Genomic DNA, 14,032 nt, shown 5'->3' on the forward strand with positions numbered 1-14,032 from the left:
GCCAGATCTCGAGCTTGCGCTAGGCTGAGCAAGTGGCCCAGTCGTGGCAGTCTATTTGTATACATTTATATGCTTCCTATAGTGCCGACAACTCTGCGACCTTCTTGGAGATCCTCTATCGAAATTTTACGCCCTCTCCTTGGTCTGCACGACTCGGGTATCACCTCCCCATCTGAATTAACTTCACTTTCCTTCCACCATGTCATCAGTGAAGGTGCCGTCCTTTGCTGCCATTAAAAATGCGCTCCTTGTTGGCCTTGCTGAAGGCAACAGCTACTTCAGCAATTACCATCTCGCAGCCGTGGTGCTCCTTGATCCCTATATCTTGAAATCTTTCCTTTCCGTCGTCAGTCGCTGTGGATTCAAGATGTATTTCTTCCTTCTTGTGTTATCAGGCATCCCAGCGCTCGTCGCTTACTGGGCCTTGGCTTCTATGTATGGTACACGCAAAAACCTGAAGGTTGCGCCGCTTCCTGGGAAGGACATCGACGAGTACATCGAAATCAAGGATGTGGAGCTTTTTAGGCTGTACAAGGGAAAGGACAAAATTCACATACAGGTCTTCCACGATGCGTACTTTGACGGCAAGGCTGAATTCAAGGGTTTGTCTTTCATTTTCATGGTTTACATTGCCCTATCTTAACGTTTGACTTTTGTATAGGCGATGTGTTGGATATTTTGGAACAACGTCACTCCTGGGCCAAGTTCACGTTTACTCCAGAGCTCTTCAAGCATGTATTTACGAAGCTGATTCCCGACGTTATCTCGCATTCTCGGGAGCAGGACCAGGATCAAGTACAAGACCATTATGACCGTAAGTTCTCCTTTATTTTCGCCCATTCTCAGGCAGTTGACGTGTCATATAGGCGGTGACGAGTTTTACGGATGGTATATCTCACCGCATCTTGATCTTTTGACATCCTAATGCACGTTCATCTAGGTTCCTCGGACCCTAGCCTTAAGAGCAGCCAGCAAACCAAGTAGATAGAAAAATACAAATACATCTATTTTGAGTCTTTCACTGACATTGAGATGGACGTATATATAGATTCAGGTCCACTACTCATGAGACTGCGATTCTTCGAGAATAATAAAACTTCAGTGAAAATGTGACTAAACACCTTCAGCCGGTCGGTGTTCACCATTCTGTCGTTGCTGTCGATGCCAAGGTAGCAGGTGACCTATGCAACCTGACCAAGACTCAGGTTGTAGCGATTCTGGCTAAAGGACTGTTTAGCACACAGAAGAAAGTGAACGAGGAAGGAACTGTACCAATTCCAAATTTGCCGTGGCCTGGGGAGGTGCTTTCAAGAATGCTTCCAGGCTCTCGATGGCTGCACATATATCGCCCCTCCAGCTTTCTATGTTTATTTCTTCACCCTCTGATCCAACAAAACAGGTTATATCCTCAACCCATGCCCGAAGGCTCTGACAACAATTACCCCACCCAGGATCGAGTGGCCGAATTTGAGCAATCAGCATAAGGATATCAGGTCTGATATAGATTCCTGATACTTGTTCTGGGACTACACTGTACACGGACAAGGTAGAAGACACAAAAAAGAGATTTTCAGGCTCGTAAAGATGATCCATTGCTTGCCGGAACGTCTGGTTCTCCATGACATCATCTCCAGGCAATGCTATTGAATTGAAGATGCCAATGACATATGCATTGCAGAGTGATGCTGACCATGAAGAGACTGGTTGTGTCGCAAGAAACTTCAAACAATGTCGTTCATAAAATGCATCATATGCAGACCTGAAGCACTTTTCTAGACAAACCACCAGCAAGTCAAGCATGCATTTAGTCCTGGAAGAGGTGGGAAGCATGGACCATTTAGTTTTGATCAAGGTAATGAGCCACTGAATGACAGGGGAGGAAGCATGTATACGTGAAGCAAGATTGGCTCTCCCCACTAATTCGTGGTATGTTTTCAGGACCAAATCACGGCAGGTATCTGGATCCCGGAAGAAAATGGGAGTATTGGTAATGATTGATTCGAGTATCTTCCAAATGGACTCAAGATTCTTTCCAGAATGAATCCAATCTGTCAATATACCGAACATTGCATGCAGCGAGTGGGTTTCAGGGGTCTCAGAAACATCTGTGTCTGCTGCTGATTGACGCAGCCTCTGGATCATGAAATTAAAAGAAGCTGCCAATGCCCTACACTCGATGTGCTCATCACGAAGCAAATCAAATCCCGACAAACAACGCATCATATACTTCAGGGCCATCTCAGGAAAGTACTGAACCGCCTGTTGAAAGTCTACAACAAGCGGTGAAGCAAATAGCTGCTGTTTTGGGAGGGTTCTCCCAATACTAAACGCGGCTGAACAGAGGAGGGCCGGGAATTGGCCGCGCATAGAAAAGAGGTGAGGGATCCAGCCATCTTTCACCATCTGGATGAGGTTTGCCCAGACAATGGGAGGAAACTTTGCTGGTGTCTCGAGGCATACAATTTCATGGAGAAACACATTAGCCTCCCGCAACCACATGGACGAAGACAATTTGGGTATCTGGGTTATGAGAGTAGCGCCAGTCCCGTTTAGATCCAGTTGGTCCGATCGGTCAAGATTGGACCCCTCCCACACCTCGTTCATCCAAGAAATAAACATGCAAGAACGAAGAAGACGCTCGAATTTGCGCTTCATTCCTGATGGCATATTCACTATCTTCAATTTGTCACCAGTATAATAGTTTCTGGTCAGCGACAGCAGTAGGTTTTTCTGTACATCAGCGATTGGACTGCCACGAAAAATATCCTCCACATCTACCAGAGCTTCCATGGGTAGCCCGCCAATGGATTCAGCAACAATGCTTTGAACTGTAGGGTTTGATGAGACAGAGAATAGCCAATGTAATGCCTCAACCGATGATCGAATTGACACCTTCTCCACTGCATCAAGCTCCAGCTGTTTTAAGGAGTCTGGTTTTACTTTCGAAAGTTTCATGCCAAGCATTGGCTCCTTCTCTTCCTTACTTATATGCGCAAGCAGTCGATTGTAGTGTGTCTGAAATAAGGAGGCAATATAAATGTAGGATCGATATACGAGGTCGCAGAGTGGGGTGTGGTAGGGGCATTGCGGGAAACATATAGGAAGGATCGTCACGATCGTATACGCCACAATCAGCAGGACAGTTCCCGTACAAACAACCCATGAAAGAGCAGCTCGAAGGGGATGGAGGAACAGTGATAATCCAATGAAGAACAGCGCTAGAGCCAGGTGCATGAGAACGGGAAGCAGGCCAACGATGACCCCGACATGCCACTTCTGGAATCCCATATACCGGTACTGTCGAACAAAGCACCGGTCACGCGGAGTTCCAGAGGGAAGGACAATGTAATGATGCAGCCACTGTTTCACGAGAACGGCTACCAATGCTGTCGTCAAGCTGAGAAATAGGCTGGTGATCCACAATCCGTTCACCCAGACATCTGTAGCTGAAGGTACAAGTGTGGTCTGAGGATTGAGGGAAGAAACCGGGATTGTGTCAACGGAAGAGCCGTTGGCGATCGCACGTTGAACGAGAAGCAATTCGAATAGGATAGACGCCGAGGCCTTAGCATAATCAGCTTGCAGGCTCTGGGACGTCTGGACGACAAAGGTCGTGACGACCGCCGAGAAAAGACCCGCCTGCAGCGTACAGAAATACTCAGAGACAGAAGAGACAACATATGTTCCACTTACAAATACTAGGAGAACGTCGACATTATCCCGAAACTCTTCAACCATGTTCGCATCGTGGACCGCGCTTTCCTCCTGGCATGTTCTCCATACTCGGGCATTGGGCACCGTCTCTTCATACATGGGATCTTCAGGGAACCTGTCTTCGTAGTTGGATGGATCGTTGCCTAACGAATCCCATCAGATATCCGCTGTGAATGTAGAGATGATATTATACCTCTTCTCGCTGTAGGTTGAGCTCTGTGCATCCCAAAAGCCTTCTTCGCCTTCGAGGACGTCGCTGGATTCGGAGGCTTGGCAGCATTGTGGATACTCTCCTCGATCATCTCCACGCCTTCCTCGTCGTCCTTATCGACCTCAGGCTCATCTACACGTACTCTACCATCATTTGGGTGCTCGATGGGATCCATCGCCTTTCCTTTCGACTCACTGCGCGACGCTTCATCGGATTTCCGTGGACTAGGCATGGAAGAGCTGTGTGACGCAGCGGAAGACACTGTAATTACATTGCTATGGGATGCTGTGTGCTTGTATTCTCACGCTAAGCGCCCACCGTCAGGAATTACTGTCTCAAGGTCAGAACGGACATAATTCTTTGCAAGCGAAATTAGATGGCACCACCTCTAGGCTAAGGTACAGAGAAAGCCGTACCCAAGTATTGCAGACTTGGAAGTGCTAGTTGGTTTCATATTAGTAGAGTTCTTGCGAAGGTGCAGGCAGATGGTTCAACGTTGCAACGCTAGCGTTGAGTACATGAGTGCTAGAGTACATATCCCTGCCCGTTCGAACACGAAATTTGATGATGTGGCCGGTGGTCGGTTGGGAAGTGTAATTCGATCTCCGAAGGTGATCTGGAAATTTCAAGTTGGCACAAACATGCGAATAACGTATGAAAAGAATGTTAGCAGTCTAGCAGTGGGAGGCTTGCAGTAGGAAATATACCTAATTGTTAGCTACTAGAGCTCGGAATGAGCTCCTTATATACTATAGAAAGTATCTAGAATATTCTACCTAAAGTACTAAATATAACCAAGTATCGTGACAAAATGAGTAAGCCGAATGTTCGTCTTCTAGCACAAGCTTGAAGTTGCAAATCCCAACAAAGAATATTAACCAAACTCTCAGATCCGAGTGATAAATGATGTTACTGACTTATGATAATAACGACGTAGCGTCAGCTTATAAGAGCAGTCTTTCAACATGTTCCCATTCATTTCTTGAGTGACCGAGAAAGATAAAAACAAAACTGCCATTACACGTATAATCCCAAGAAAATCGTGTATATTAATAGGCCTATGGACACTCTACATAAATCATAATATAAACATAACAACATCAGAAAGCACATCGAGAGCTGAAAGTTAAAAAAAACATCACGGAGGTGGTAAAGGATAATGATAGACTTTGCTAAAAATTTGCCAAAGAGATTCTAGGCTCTCTATAACCTTATCCCGAAGAGGATGTAGATCCTCCCAAGACATCGCTAGGAGCGTTTGCCAAGATGCCCAATCGTAGTGAAGTTGTAGGCCTTGGGAAGACGACGAAGACGTCGATTCCCAAGTCACCTGTGGCGGAGGCGTCTCCGATGACGGCTCGGGTAGCTTGGTTTCAGGTGTGGCAGTGGCAATAATGGTGGTAGTGATGTGCGAATTCGAAGTGGGTGAAGCATAATAGATGTCTTCACTACTTGAGGGTTCCGGAGTAGCCGATTCGTCGGCGAACCACCGTCGCGTATTCGAATACACAGTGGTAGTCACGACGACCGGCCGGGGTTCATCGTTCCAATGAGAGCCTAACGAGTAGCCATCCAAAGATTGGCCAACGCGTCTGAGCTCGGAGGATAGCGGTAGGAAAAAAGCGCATGAAATGACCAGGGACACTAAGCACATGTATAGCCCAGATTTCCACCAGGACAACATCGATCTGCTACCGTAAGAGGAATCCAGTGCCAGTGTAAGGTGTGGATAGAAAAATTCCTCGGCAGAGTAGTGTAGTAGACGCTGTTTTGATTGGCGATACCGAAGATTTGAATCCAAACAGGTAATCCCGTGTCCTGTAACATAGATCAGTAAGACGTATACATAAAATTTGGGGAAATACGAAACACACCAGGGACGTCCTCAACAACAATTTCCAACCTACCAATCGGAACAGCAAATGTAGGCAAAAACACATCAAACTGTGAGTCTTCTCGAGCTTTCCCTTTCCCTTTCCCTGCACCGTCGTCTACCTTGACGACATAGTCCACGACAACGGAACCACCATTCATCGATCCGATATGCACTCGAACCCAACTAATCCACTCCTTCCCACCCATCTGCTCAAACGGAACGCTGCCATCCTGATGGTCCTGCTTGGCAGCAGCAGTAGCTTCGTACTTCACAGGCACACCCTCCACACTAACACACGCGAGATCCACTTTCGGTGGCGGTTTTCCGTTCGAAGAAGACACTTGCCCCAAAGATCCCAACCCAAACTCCAACCACTCAGAGTCCGGGTCCGCCATCGCAGTCAAACTCACCCGTACCGCATAAGCACTGAGATGCGAGCTCTCTCGCAGCACAAGCGGTGTAACTGTCGCGCTTACGGACGGGATAATCACAGGCATATCCCGCTTGGTTTGGTTCACTGAAGACAGCATCTTCATAAGCAGCGCGGGAGAAGACGAGTGTGAAGTATTGAGATGTCCCTGGTTGCTGGGAGTGCGTGGACGATTGGGAGGTAGCTTGCCGTTTACTGCAACACTGCGCAGGGCAATCCTTCCTCCACCATCACCGCACTTGGTATGCCCACCTTTCTGGAGCACAGTCTTGCGTACTTGGGCATCACGTCGGTAATCTCCCGTGGAGTTGTATACCTCCACATTGGCGCTACCACGATCAACCTCATTGCGTACAATGATTGATACGACCTCGGAATCTGTACCAAAAACAGTGAATCCAGGGAGCAGAACGGGTTCGGGATCTGATTCAGACTCGTCTCCTGATGGCGTTCCGGGTGTTTTGGGGATAATAAGGATGGTACCGGTGATGGTGAACGTGAATGTGTTACGCGACGGTGGGAGGAGTTCGTTCATGTTGATGTGTAACGTGATAGCTTGACTGGGGGGAGGTGATGGTACTGATTCCGACGCGGAAAGACCCGCCATCGAAGCACCTGTCGAGGGTATTGATGATATTGCAGACGCAGATCCTTCGAAGGAATAGTCAGCAACGTTTTGAACCGGCAACGGTGCGCGAAGCAGCGACGACGTTGATGAGGGTGCAGTGGTCTCTTTGGCTGCCATTGCTGCGAGCACAGCGTGAGACGAGTTGGAATCAAAGGAATCATGTCGTTGGCCATCAGTCGGCGGAGGTACACCTACGTCAAAACCTGTAAAACCGGTACCGCCCGTAACCTGCCAATTGTTAGGGTAGCCTGCTACCCATGAAACGTCGGAACCTTTCGAAACTAAGCCAACGTCCATCCCCAAGAGAGTAGCAACACCAGGGAACCAAACGCCTTTGCATGACGCTTTGTATTCCACATCCATGATGATTCCTTCGACTCCCGCTCTGTCCGGGTGTTTCATTTTCCCTCTCACAGTGCAAGTCATTGTACCCTGGACCTCTTTTGTTCCGACCTGCCTCCGTCCAGCCGAGTCTCCGTTGGCAATGTTCTTCATAGGCTTCGCCCACCTTGGAGACTCGGTCAAGTAGCAAATTTGAACCAATCCAGCTGAAAGACTCACCTCACTCGTATCCTCTCTGCACTAGGAAATGTGCCCTGGATGCCAATACCTTCGAGAAGACCGCTGGTGGAGGAATCACTAGATTCGTCGTCTGCAAAGTTATTGTACGAAGTCGTACGCGACATGCGCGTAGGGCGACTAACATGGGGATCAGACGTAAGATCCCACGATCCCGCGTCATCATCAGAGAGCGATGCTGTTGAGGCCAAGGAGTCCCTGGGAGGAAAGATCCGTAGCTTGATATTATTGTGTAGGCACCGTGGAGTTGGTATGGAAAGCTACATTTTCATGAATCAGAAGACAGGAACCCATTACACCTCGAGCACGTACCAAATATGGCGCGCGCGGCGGTCTTGAAACGTACGGAACCATCAACTCAATGGCGGCCATGAATTGGACGTGATTCCGATCACCAACGGAGCCGCGGCGACGTCCAAACGAGATACGGGAATGAGGTTCGGAGTACTGAGGAAAGACTTTGGGAAGGACGTAGGATATGTTGTACCCGCTAACGAGAATCTTGCCGGTATACCGTTCGTCCACAACCCCAGGAACATCACTTGTATTCGCCTTAGAGGTCCGGGTAGAAGTAGTTGATGTTGAGGTGTGAACAAGGCTAGGAGATAGATTGAACGCTTCATTAAATGATTCTGGAGATCTTGCGGGAAGATTTAGCGCTCGAGCGGCATTATTCAACAGCGGCGACACAGCGGAAGAAAAATGATACGGAACAGAGTTGTTGTCCAGTGGATGCACTTGGGACAACGCAATCTTGATATTCTCCTCTAATGTCGCTCGTTATTTAACGCCACAGAGGACGGTACGGACAGACGTACCAGGAAATAATGAGATAGTCGTCCCGGGTTCGACTTGGTCCACAGGTACCGACATCTTGAAGACGCGTTCAGGACACATAAAAAGGTAACCAAGAACAGCAGCACGCACCTTGAGGTACATCTTAATGTTTGCAACATCCTTATCCCTGTTCGCCTTGCCCTCAATCGCGACCCGAGTCACGATGTTCAGTTTTTGCGCGCCGTTGACTGTGGGTGAGTAGCTTGATGCTGAGAACGACGTCGGGCTCATAACGCGCTTTCCTGGCGTAACGCCAGGGCTAGACGACCGTCCGTAACGCGACGGCGTTTTGGTAGCCATGTTGAAGGGTAGAGTAAGTCGCGTCCGTTGAAGAAAAAAGCAACAAAAGTATAGCAGGTCGCGCTAGATGAATGATAGTTGTAGGAGAAACGAAGGTATGTAGAACCCGAAGTAGTCACGGAACCAGATGGAGACGCGCCCGACAATTGTGAGGGTAGTGGCAGAAAGAGGCACGCGTCCACAATTGGACCAAACACCGAGCCCCAACGGGCCATCACCATGGGAAAACTCGACTGATGGAATCAATTCCCCTCAAGTGCCGCACAATAATAAAACAATGAAAAATTCATGGAGTCTAGCTATAGTACATGGGACAGATTCGAAGCAAAGGAACAGATCAACACAATTAAAAGCATGTTACGCGGCGGGCCGGCTTGCCCAAGGAGTATTCAACAGATCAAGTAGGGCGTTGCATTCTTCCTTGTAATCCAGCTTGCTGATCCGCGAGATGCCGTACCTCACCCTGACAGTGTCCTATATGGAAAACGGCGTCAACGTAAGCATGAAAAATCATAACGAACGAGCATACATTATACGAATCTTGCTTGGCGCGACAAGAGAAGTTGTACGTTGCACCGTTTGCTCGATGCATGACAGCGTTGAATTGAGCATCGTCCTCATTCTGTAGCGACACGGATTGTAAGTGAGGGTAGGTGACACTCCTGGATAAGAGAAGCCTACCTTCTTCGCCATCAGTTCATCGGCAGACATGTCAAAAATCATCTGGCCAACTTCATTGAAGCCGTTGAGCCATGCTTGACCTGACCAGTCAGCCACGGCCATGGAAATGATGTATCTAACGGTAACAAAGTGGTCAGCCTTGCTCAGTGCCGTCGGAAGTAACCTCACCTGTAAGAAGGACTTTCAAAGTCTTGATCACACTTCTCACATCGCCAGCGCTGTCCATTTTCGACGACCTTCTTGTTACACGACTCATTTTGACACGCTGGATAGGCAATGTTGTCGGACTTGATGTGCATGATGGTCGCGCGCGTTGAGAAGTATTCAGCTTTATCCGACTGGCCCATTTCAGACTCCTTGACTTCCAACAAGCTCCGCATTTGGGAGCGGTTGAAGCCACCACCGCTGGCGCCTGCAGCACCACCTCGGCTGTGGGCCTGGAACGTAGACGATTGACCTTCATTATCATACCAACCACGGAGAGAGAATGCTTCCTCCATATCAGGGTTGACGGCCATCATGGACGAACTGACCATGGAAAGCGAGCGTCCTGATGACATGAGCCCGTTTATCCGGCTATTAGCGAAAACTGTCCTTACCACCAAAATCGCCGACCCTGACGCCCTTGAATGCAATGACAGGTTGTGCATTTTCATATTGATACTGTTCAGCTTGCTTGCCCCACAAGGTGAGGCGAACTGAATAGTTCGACTGATCAACAAGAGTCAACTCCCGTTTCTTCGTCTGTCAAAAGCATCCGTGAGTCGGACGAGAAATGATCGGACAGATGGTCCCACTTACAGCCCTGGAAGTGGCCTTTGATACGATCTCACTGACGGGACCAACTTCTTTCACAATCGCGATGACATCTGATGGATAGATACAGTAGTTTAACAACAGAGCTGTGCAAACTGAATGACTACTTACCACAGGTAGCGTCCTTCGCGATTCCCTCGAGGCCGGAAAGGGGTACGAAATTGTACTTCACCATCGGCAGACCTGTGGTTTCAAGACACTGTTACACGTGTCAGAGCAAAATCAGGCAACATGCAACAGAGCATACCTCCTCAATAACGGTGCCACGTTCAAATGAGAGTTCATAATCGTTCGCCAAATTCGAAAACATCTTCTTAGCCAAATTGACCCTGGCCTTGGAGACGTAGTAGACTTTGCCTTCCTCAAATTTGGAGTAGAGCTCATCGGCCACAGTGTTGAAAGCAGTGCCGCGAATCTCGCCCGTTTCATCCATTAGCGTGACGTTGAAAAGCTTTCCTTCACCGCGCTGATTGGACCATGTCTTCATGTCCGATTTCTGAGTGCAACGCGCTTTGATGGTCCACGTGTTCTGATACGGACTCAGGCCCTCAATAGGGTGCCAATTCGATTTCGAGCCTGATCCGGTCCGCTGAGGCTGAGCTGGCTGCTGAGGCTGAGGCTGAGGCTGAGGCTGCTGTGGGCGTGAAGTCTGTCCAGTCGACGCGTTGGGGGCCCCTTGCGCCGGGGCAGGGGTGTCATCAGCTTTGTTGAGGGAGACAGGGTTGCCAATTTTTTCTGCAGGAGTGCCAAGGACTTGAACTTCGAGCACCACAATCAACCTGGATGGACGCGTTTAGACTAGCGTCGCGACGCGGACACGGGTGACACGTACCTTCGCTCCTGTACGATACTGCAGGTCATTTTTTCGACCAAGATCACGGTGTTCTTCACCACCGTCTCTTCATCCACCAGCGAGTTGAGCTGGGTAGCCAGCATGGCCTGAATGTAGTGCACGCCATCTGACAAGATGATACGATACCGGTCCTGAGCGTGTTTGGCTTGGGGTACTTTCTTGGTAGACAGGACCTGAAGAGTGACTTTGCTCTGGAAGATATCATCTTCCATATCAGACAGGGTGAGGCGCGAGCAAGCGTTAGTAGTGAGATTGTAAGACATGGTGGTGAAAATGAAAGACGACGGAGGCGCGTGACTGTTAATAAACGCGCCGAGTCACGCAGAATGGAATCCCACGCCACAGCCGTGGGAAGACAATCTTGTCCGGATTTGGTTTTCTGCCAATCCTTGGCCGTGTTCCTTATTGGGACCTTGACCTAATACTTTTCCATTATTCCTCTGCCGTGATCGCAATTTTTCTTCAGTCCAGATGTCGACATGTCTCTAATTCGACGCCCAGCGACGGTGGCAAAATAACGAGTATTACAACATGATCAAATAGGCTCTCTCGACACATTTGCTCATCGATCTGACACGTTGCTCGTATATCGTATTTCGACGTCTTGCACGAAAATCGATTGACAACGAACAGAACAACAAAATAGGCAACCGTAATTTAGCTACTATCATCCATCCCCTGCCTCGGTTGACTGCCACAGCAAAATGTTTAATCAATTTTATGCATGCGTCCCGAAATTTTCTGGTGCCTGATCATCACAAATTATACCGTAAACTTATTAACCAAAAATTTAGATTATCACTACTAACTGCGACCCAAAAGTCATTGTAACCTAGATACTTGTCGCTTGTCATCGCAACCTCCCGACGTTTACTCTCCGCATGATCCCCCAAGAGACATCAATCATTCTCCGATGGCGTCCATTAAATGTTATCCTTCAACATGGTGCGTCGGGTAGCGTCTCGAGTCGCCTTCAACAGGCGCGACACCTCATTGCCACCTGTACCTCGGATTGCTGCCTGGTCCGAATTCTGGCTGTTCTGTCTGTCCATCCTGTCCATCATCGCGCTGACCGGACAACCCGCCGGGATTCCTCTTTTCGTCCGTGACATATTGACAATGTAGCGGCAGGCAATTCGCATGTGTAGATCTCTCAGCTTTTTTAGAGCCATGACCGCCGCATCGTACGGCTCGCGAAGCGACGGTGTATTCCGCGCCAACTCCCTCACTGATCTCGGAGTGTTGGCCAGATGCAGCAAATAATCCCGATGCTGTCCGGGCATGTAACGCCTCATCCTCTCCATGAAACCGCCGTCACCGCCCTTGTTCTGTTTCGAAGGTGCTGGAAGGCGCTTTTCGCGCCCTAGAAAATCGATGTTGAGGAAAACGTCCAGCGCGTGCATGAGCGTGCTCTGTCCACCCGACGGTCCACTCAGGTCTAGAAGATGGCAGTCCGGCACACCGTCGTATATCCACCCGGGAGCATCTGGACCACTGGCGTCGCTTCCGCAAAACCATGGTCGAATCTCCCAATAGAAGACATGCGGATCACATAATGGCTGCACCGACTGTATGATGTCGCTGATATCTTCTATTATCCCCGTCAACCGATCCAAATCCCTAGCGACTTTAGACGTGGCGATATACGTGGATAGATTGGGGAGTCGGTTGTACTCGTCAATGATCTGCAGTGCCTCTACGCCTCGAAGCTCTACCGTGTAACTGACAGAGTAGAAGAATCGCTCGTCGTCAGTGCCGGAAAACACGTCTAATACTTGCATGTTCTCTATGGAAAGCTGCTGCGCGGGATTTATGAGTTCCCAGTTCCATAGTACTGTGTCGGCGTAGGTAAGGATCGGTGCGATTCCAAGGAGACGTGACACTTCCACAAGGGGAATAGCGAGAGATTCGGGTACGTGAACCGGAGACGCGTCCTCCGACGGGGTGGAATGCGCAAAATAGTGCGCAAGATACGCGAGAACGTGATGCGCTCTCTGAAGCAACAACTTTTCAGATTTCAGATCGACCACGTCGAGAACGGGCCACTAGTGAAAATCCTCATCAATGGCGATTTTCAAAAAGCTTCGACGGCCAAGAACTTACCGATTTGATATTGGATCTCCAAGCTTCTCCCCTATGCCGTTTGTTTATGGCATCGTCACTATCGTCTGTACCCAAGACTAGGGCGTCGGACGCGTCGGACAGGGCCAGCTCCCATATGGCGTATTTGCTGGGGAGCTTGGGAAGTGGTTGGTGGGGCAAGAATCCCGTTTCGTCGTCAATGTCGAATTCTGAGGGTGAACGGGTTATGTCGATGGTCTTGCGAGGGGAGGTGAAGCTGCTCATCGAGTTGAACAGCGAGAGGGCGCGTCTCAGCAGATGGTAAGGGGAAGGTAGGAGGGAGACAATGTAGAGAGGCGAGCCAGTGGAACATTGGTAAGCTGAGCTGTGAAGTATTCTTTCCATGGTGGAGATGGGGTTTGACTCGCTGTCTCTTTGGCATTTATATAGCCTCACACACCGGAGTCATCATACATCAGCAATAATTAAACATCGCACGCCGTATTTTCAGCTGTATTTTTCCCAACTTGTCCCAGGTGTTCCGTTGATCCACGACCGTGTATTATCGGAAACGAACGATCCGAGAGTATGTAGAGCAAGAGACTCGACCCTGAGATCTCGAGATTCCAGGTTGCGACCCTTCTTCATCTTACCCCAATAGCCGTTCCCTACGCGAGACGATATGGGGCAATTCCGTTACTGATCCCACTGCCGTTTTACGACGAGAACCATACAGTGGCTGTACAGTGATCTCTGCACGTGGCTTGCTTCAAATAACCGCATCGGTTCGATTGAAGTTGATGTCGCCCGCCAGCCCAAGTTGGGAGGCTGCCGAATGTCATTCATGAAATGGCGAACCATTCTCCTTCTGTCGGCCCGCTTTTTTAATAAGTAGAAATATAATCCGATCGTGCCGTTCCGTCTTAGTTAGATCAGTATTGAGTCATTATCTAGTATTACTACTTGCAATCTGCTGTGTCGTCAAAGTAGCCTATGATTCACTGCAATATCCTTTTGACCATGTACAGCTTTCTCCCGATATCCAC

General features: G+C 49.0%; 5 protein-coding genes across 5 annotated transcripts; 1 reads left to right on the top strand and 4 right to left on the bottom strand.

The window, feature by feature from the left end:
• The first annotated feature begins 114 nt into the window (after window positions 1-114).
• EV420DRAFT_1100827 (uncharacterized protein) lies at window positions 115-1,079 on the top strand. Its single transcript, XM_060465833.1, has 3 exons — window positions 115-602; window positions 662-814; window positions 867-1,079. Exons 1-3 carry the CDS (start codon window positions 200-202, stop codon window positions 923-925), a joined length of 615 nt encoding a protein of 204 aa, XP_060334963.1. The 5' UTR covers window positions 115-199; the 3' UTR covers window positions 926-1,079.
• A 2,098-nt stretch (window positions 1,080-3,177) lies between these two features.
• EV420DRAFT_1242628 (uncharacterized protein) lies at window positions 3,178-3,843 on the bottom strand (the record flags this gene model as incomplete). Its single annotated transcript, XM_060466647.1, has 2 exons — window positions 3,178-3,639; window positions 3,694-3,843. Coding segments are annotated over 2 exons (612 nt in total), but the record flags the coding sequence as incomplete, so codon positions are not given.
• Window positions 3,844-4,955: 1,112 nt separating this feature from the next.
• On the bottom strand, window positions 4,956-8,743 carry EV420DRAFT_1303436 (uncharacterized protein). The gene is made up of 6 exons (XM_060468434.1): window positions 8,366-8,743; window positions 8,257-8,311; window positions 7,751-8,205; window positions 7,421-7,698; window positions 5,800-7,367; window positions 4,956-5,743 (listed from the first exon to the last, which is right to left on the bottom strand). The coding sequence occupies exons 1-6, from the start codon at window positions 8,573-8,575 to the stop codon at window positions 5,064-5,066; spliced, it is 3,246 nt and encodes a 1,081-aa protein (XP_060334965.1). The 5' UTR covers window positions 8,576-8,743; the 3' UTR covers window positions 4,956-5,063.
• A 60-nt stretch (window positions 8,744-8,803) lies between these two features.
• EV420DRAFT_1329050 (uncharacterized protein) lies at window positions 8,804-11,193 on the bottom strand. The gene is made up of 9 exons (XM_060468788.1): window positions 10,905-11,193; window positions 10,320-10,851; window positions 10,184-10,271; window positions 10,058-10,125; window positions 9,856-10,000; window positions 9,425-9,806; window positions 9,257-9,371; window positions 9,105-9,197; window positions 8,804-9,049 (listed from the first exon to the last, which is right to left on the bottom strand). Exons 1-9 carry the CDS (start codon window positions 11,186-11,188, stop codon window positions 8,933-8,935), a joined length of 1,824 nt encoding a protein of 607 aa, XP_060334966.1. The 5' UTR covers window positions 11,189-11,193; the 3' UTR covers window positions 8,804-8,932.
• A 655-nt stretch (window positions 11,194-11,848) lies between these two features.
• Window positions 11,849-13,391, bottom strand: EV420DRAFT_1476351 (Indoleamine 2,3-dioxygenase; the record flags this gene model as incomplete). Its single annotated transcript, XM_060469330.1, has 2 exons — window positions 11,849-12,970; window positions 13,029-13,391. The coding sequence occupies 2 exons, from the start codon at window positions 13,389-13,391 to the stop codon at window positions 11,849-11,851; spliced, it is 1,485 nt and encodes a 494-aa protein (XP_060334967.1).
• Window positions 13,392-14,032: the final 641 nt, after the last annotated feature.

This window comes from Desarmillaria tabescens (assembly GCF_030435595.1).
Source record: "Desarmillaria tabescens strain CCBAS 213 chromosome Unknown EV420scaffold_7, whole genome shotgun sequence".
NCBI classification, from domain to species: domain Eukaryota; kingdom Fungi; phylum Basidiomycota; class Agaricomycetes; order Agaricales; family Physalacriaceae; genus Desarmillaria; species Desarmillaria tabescens.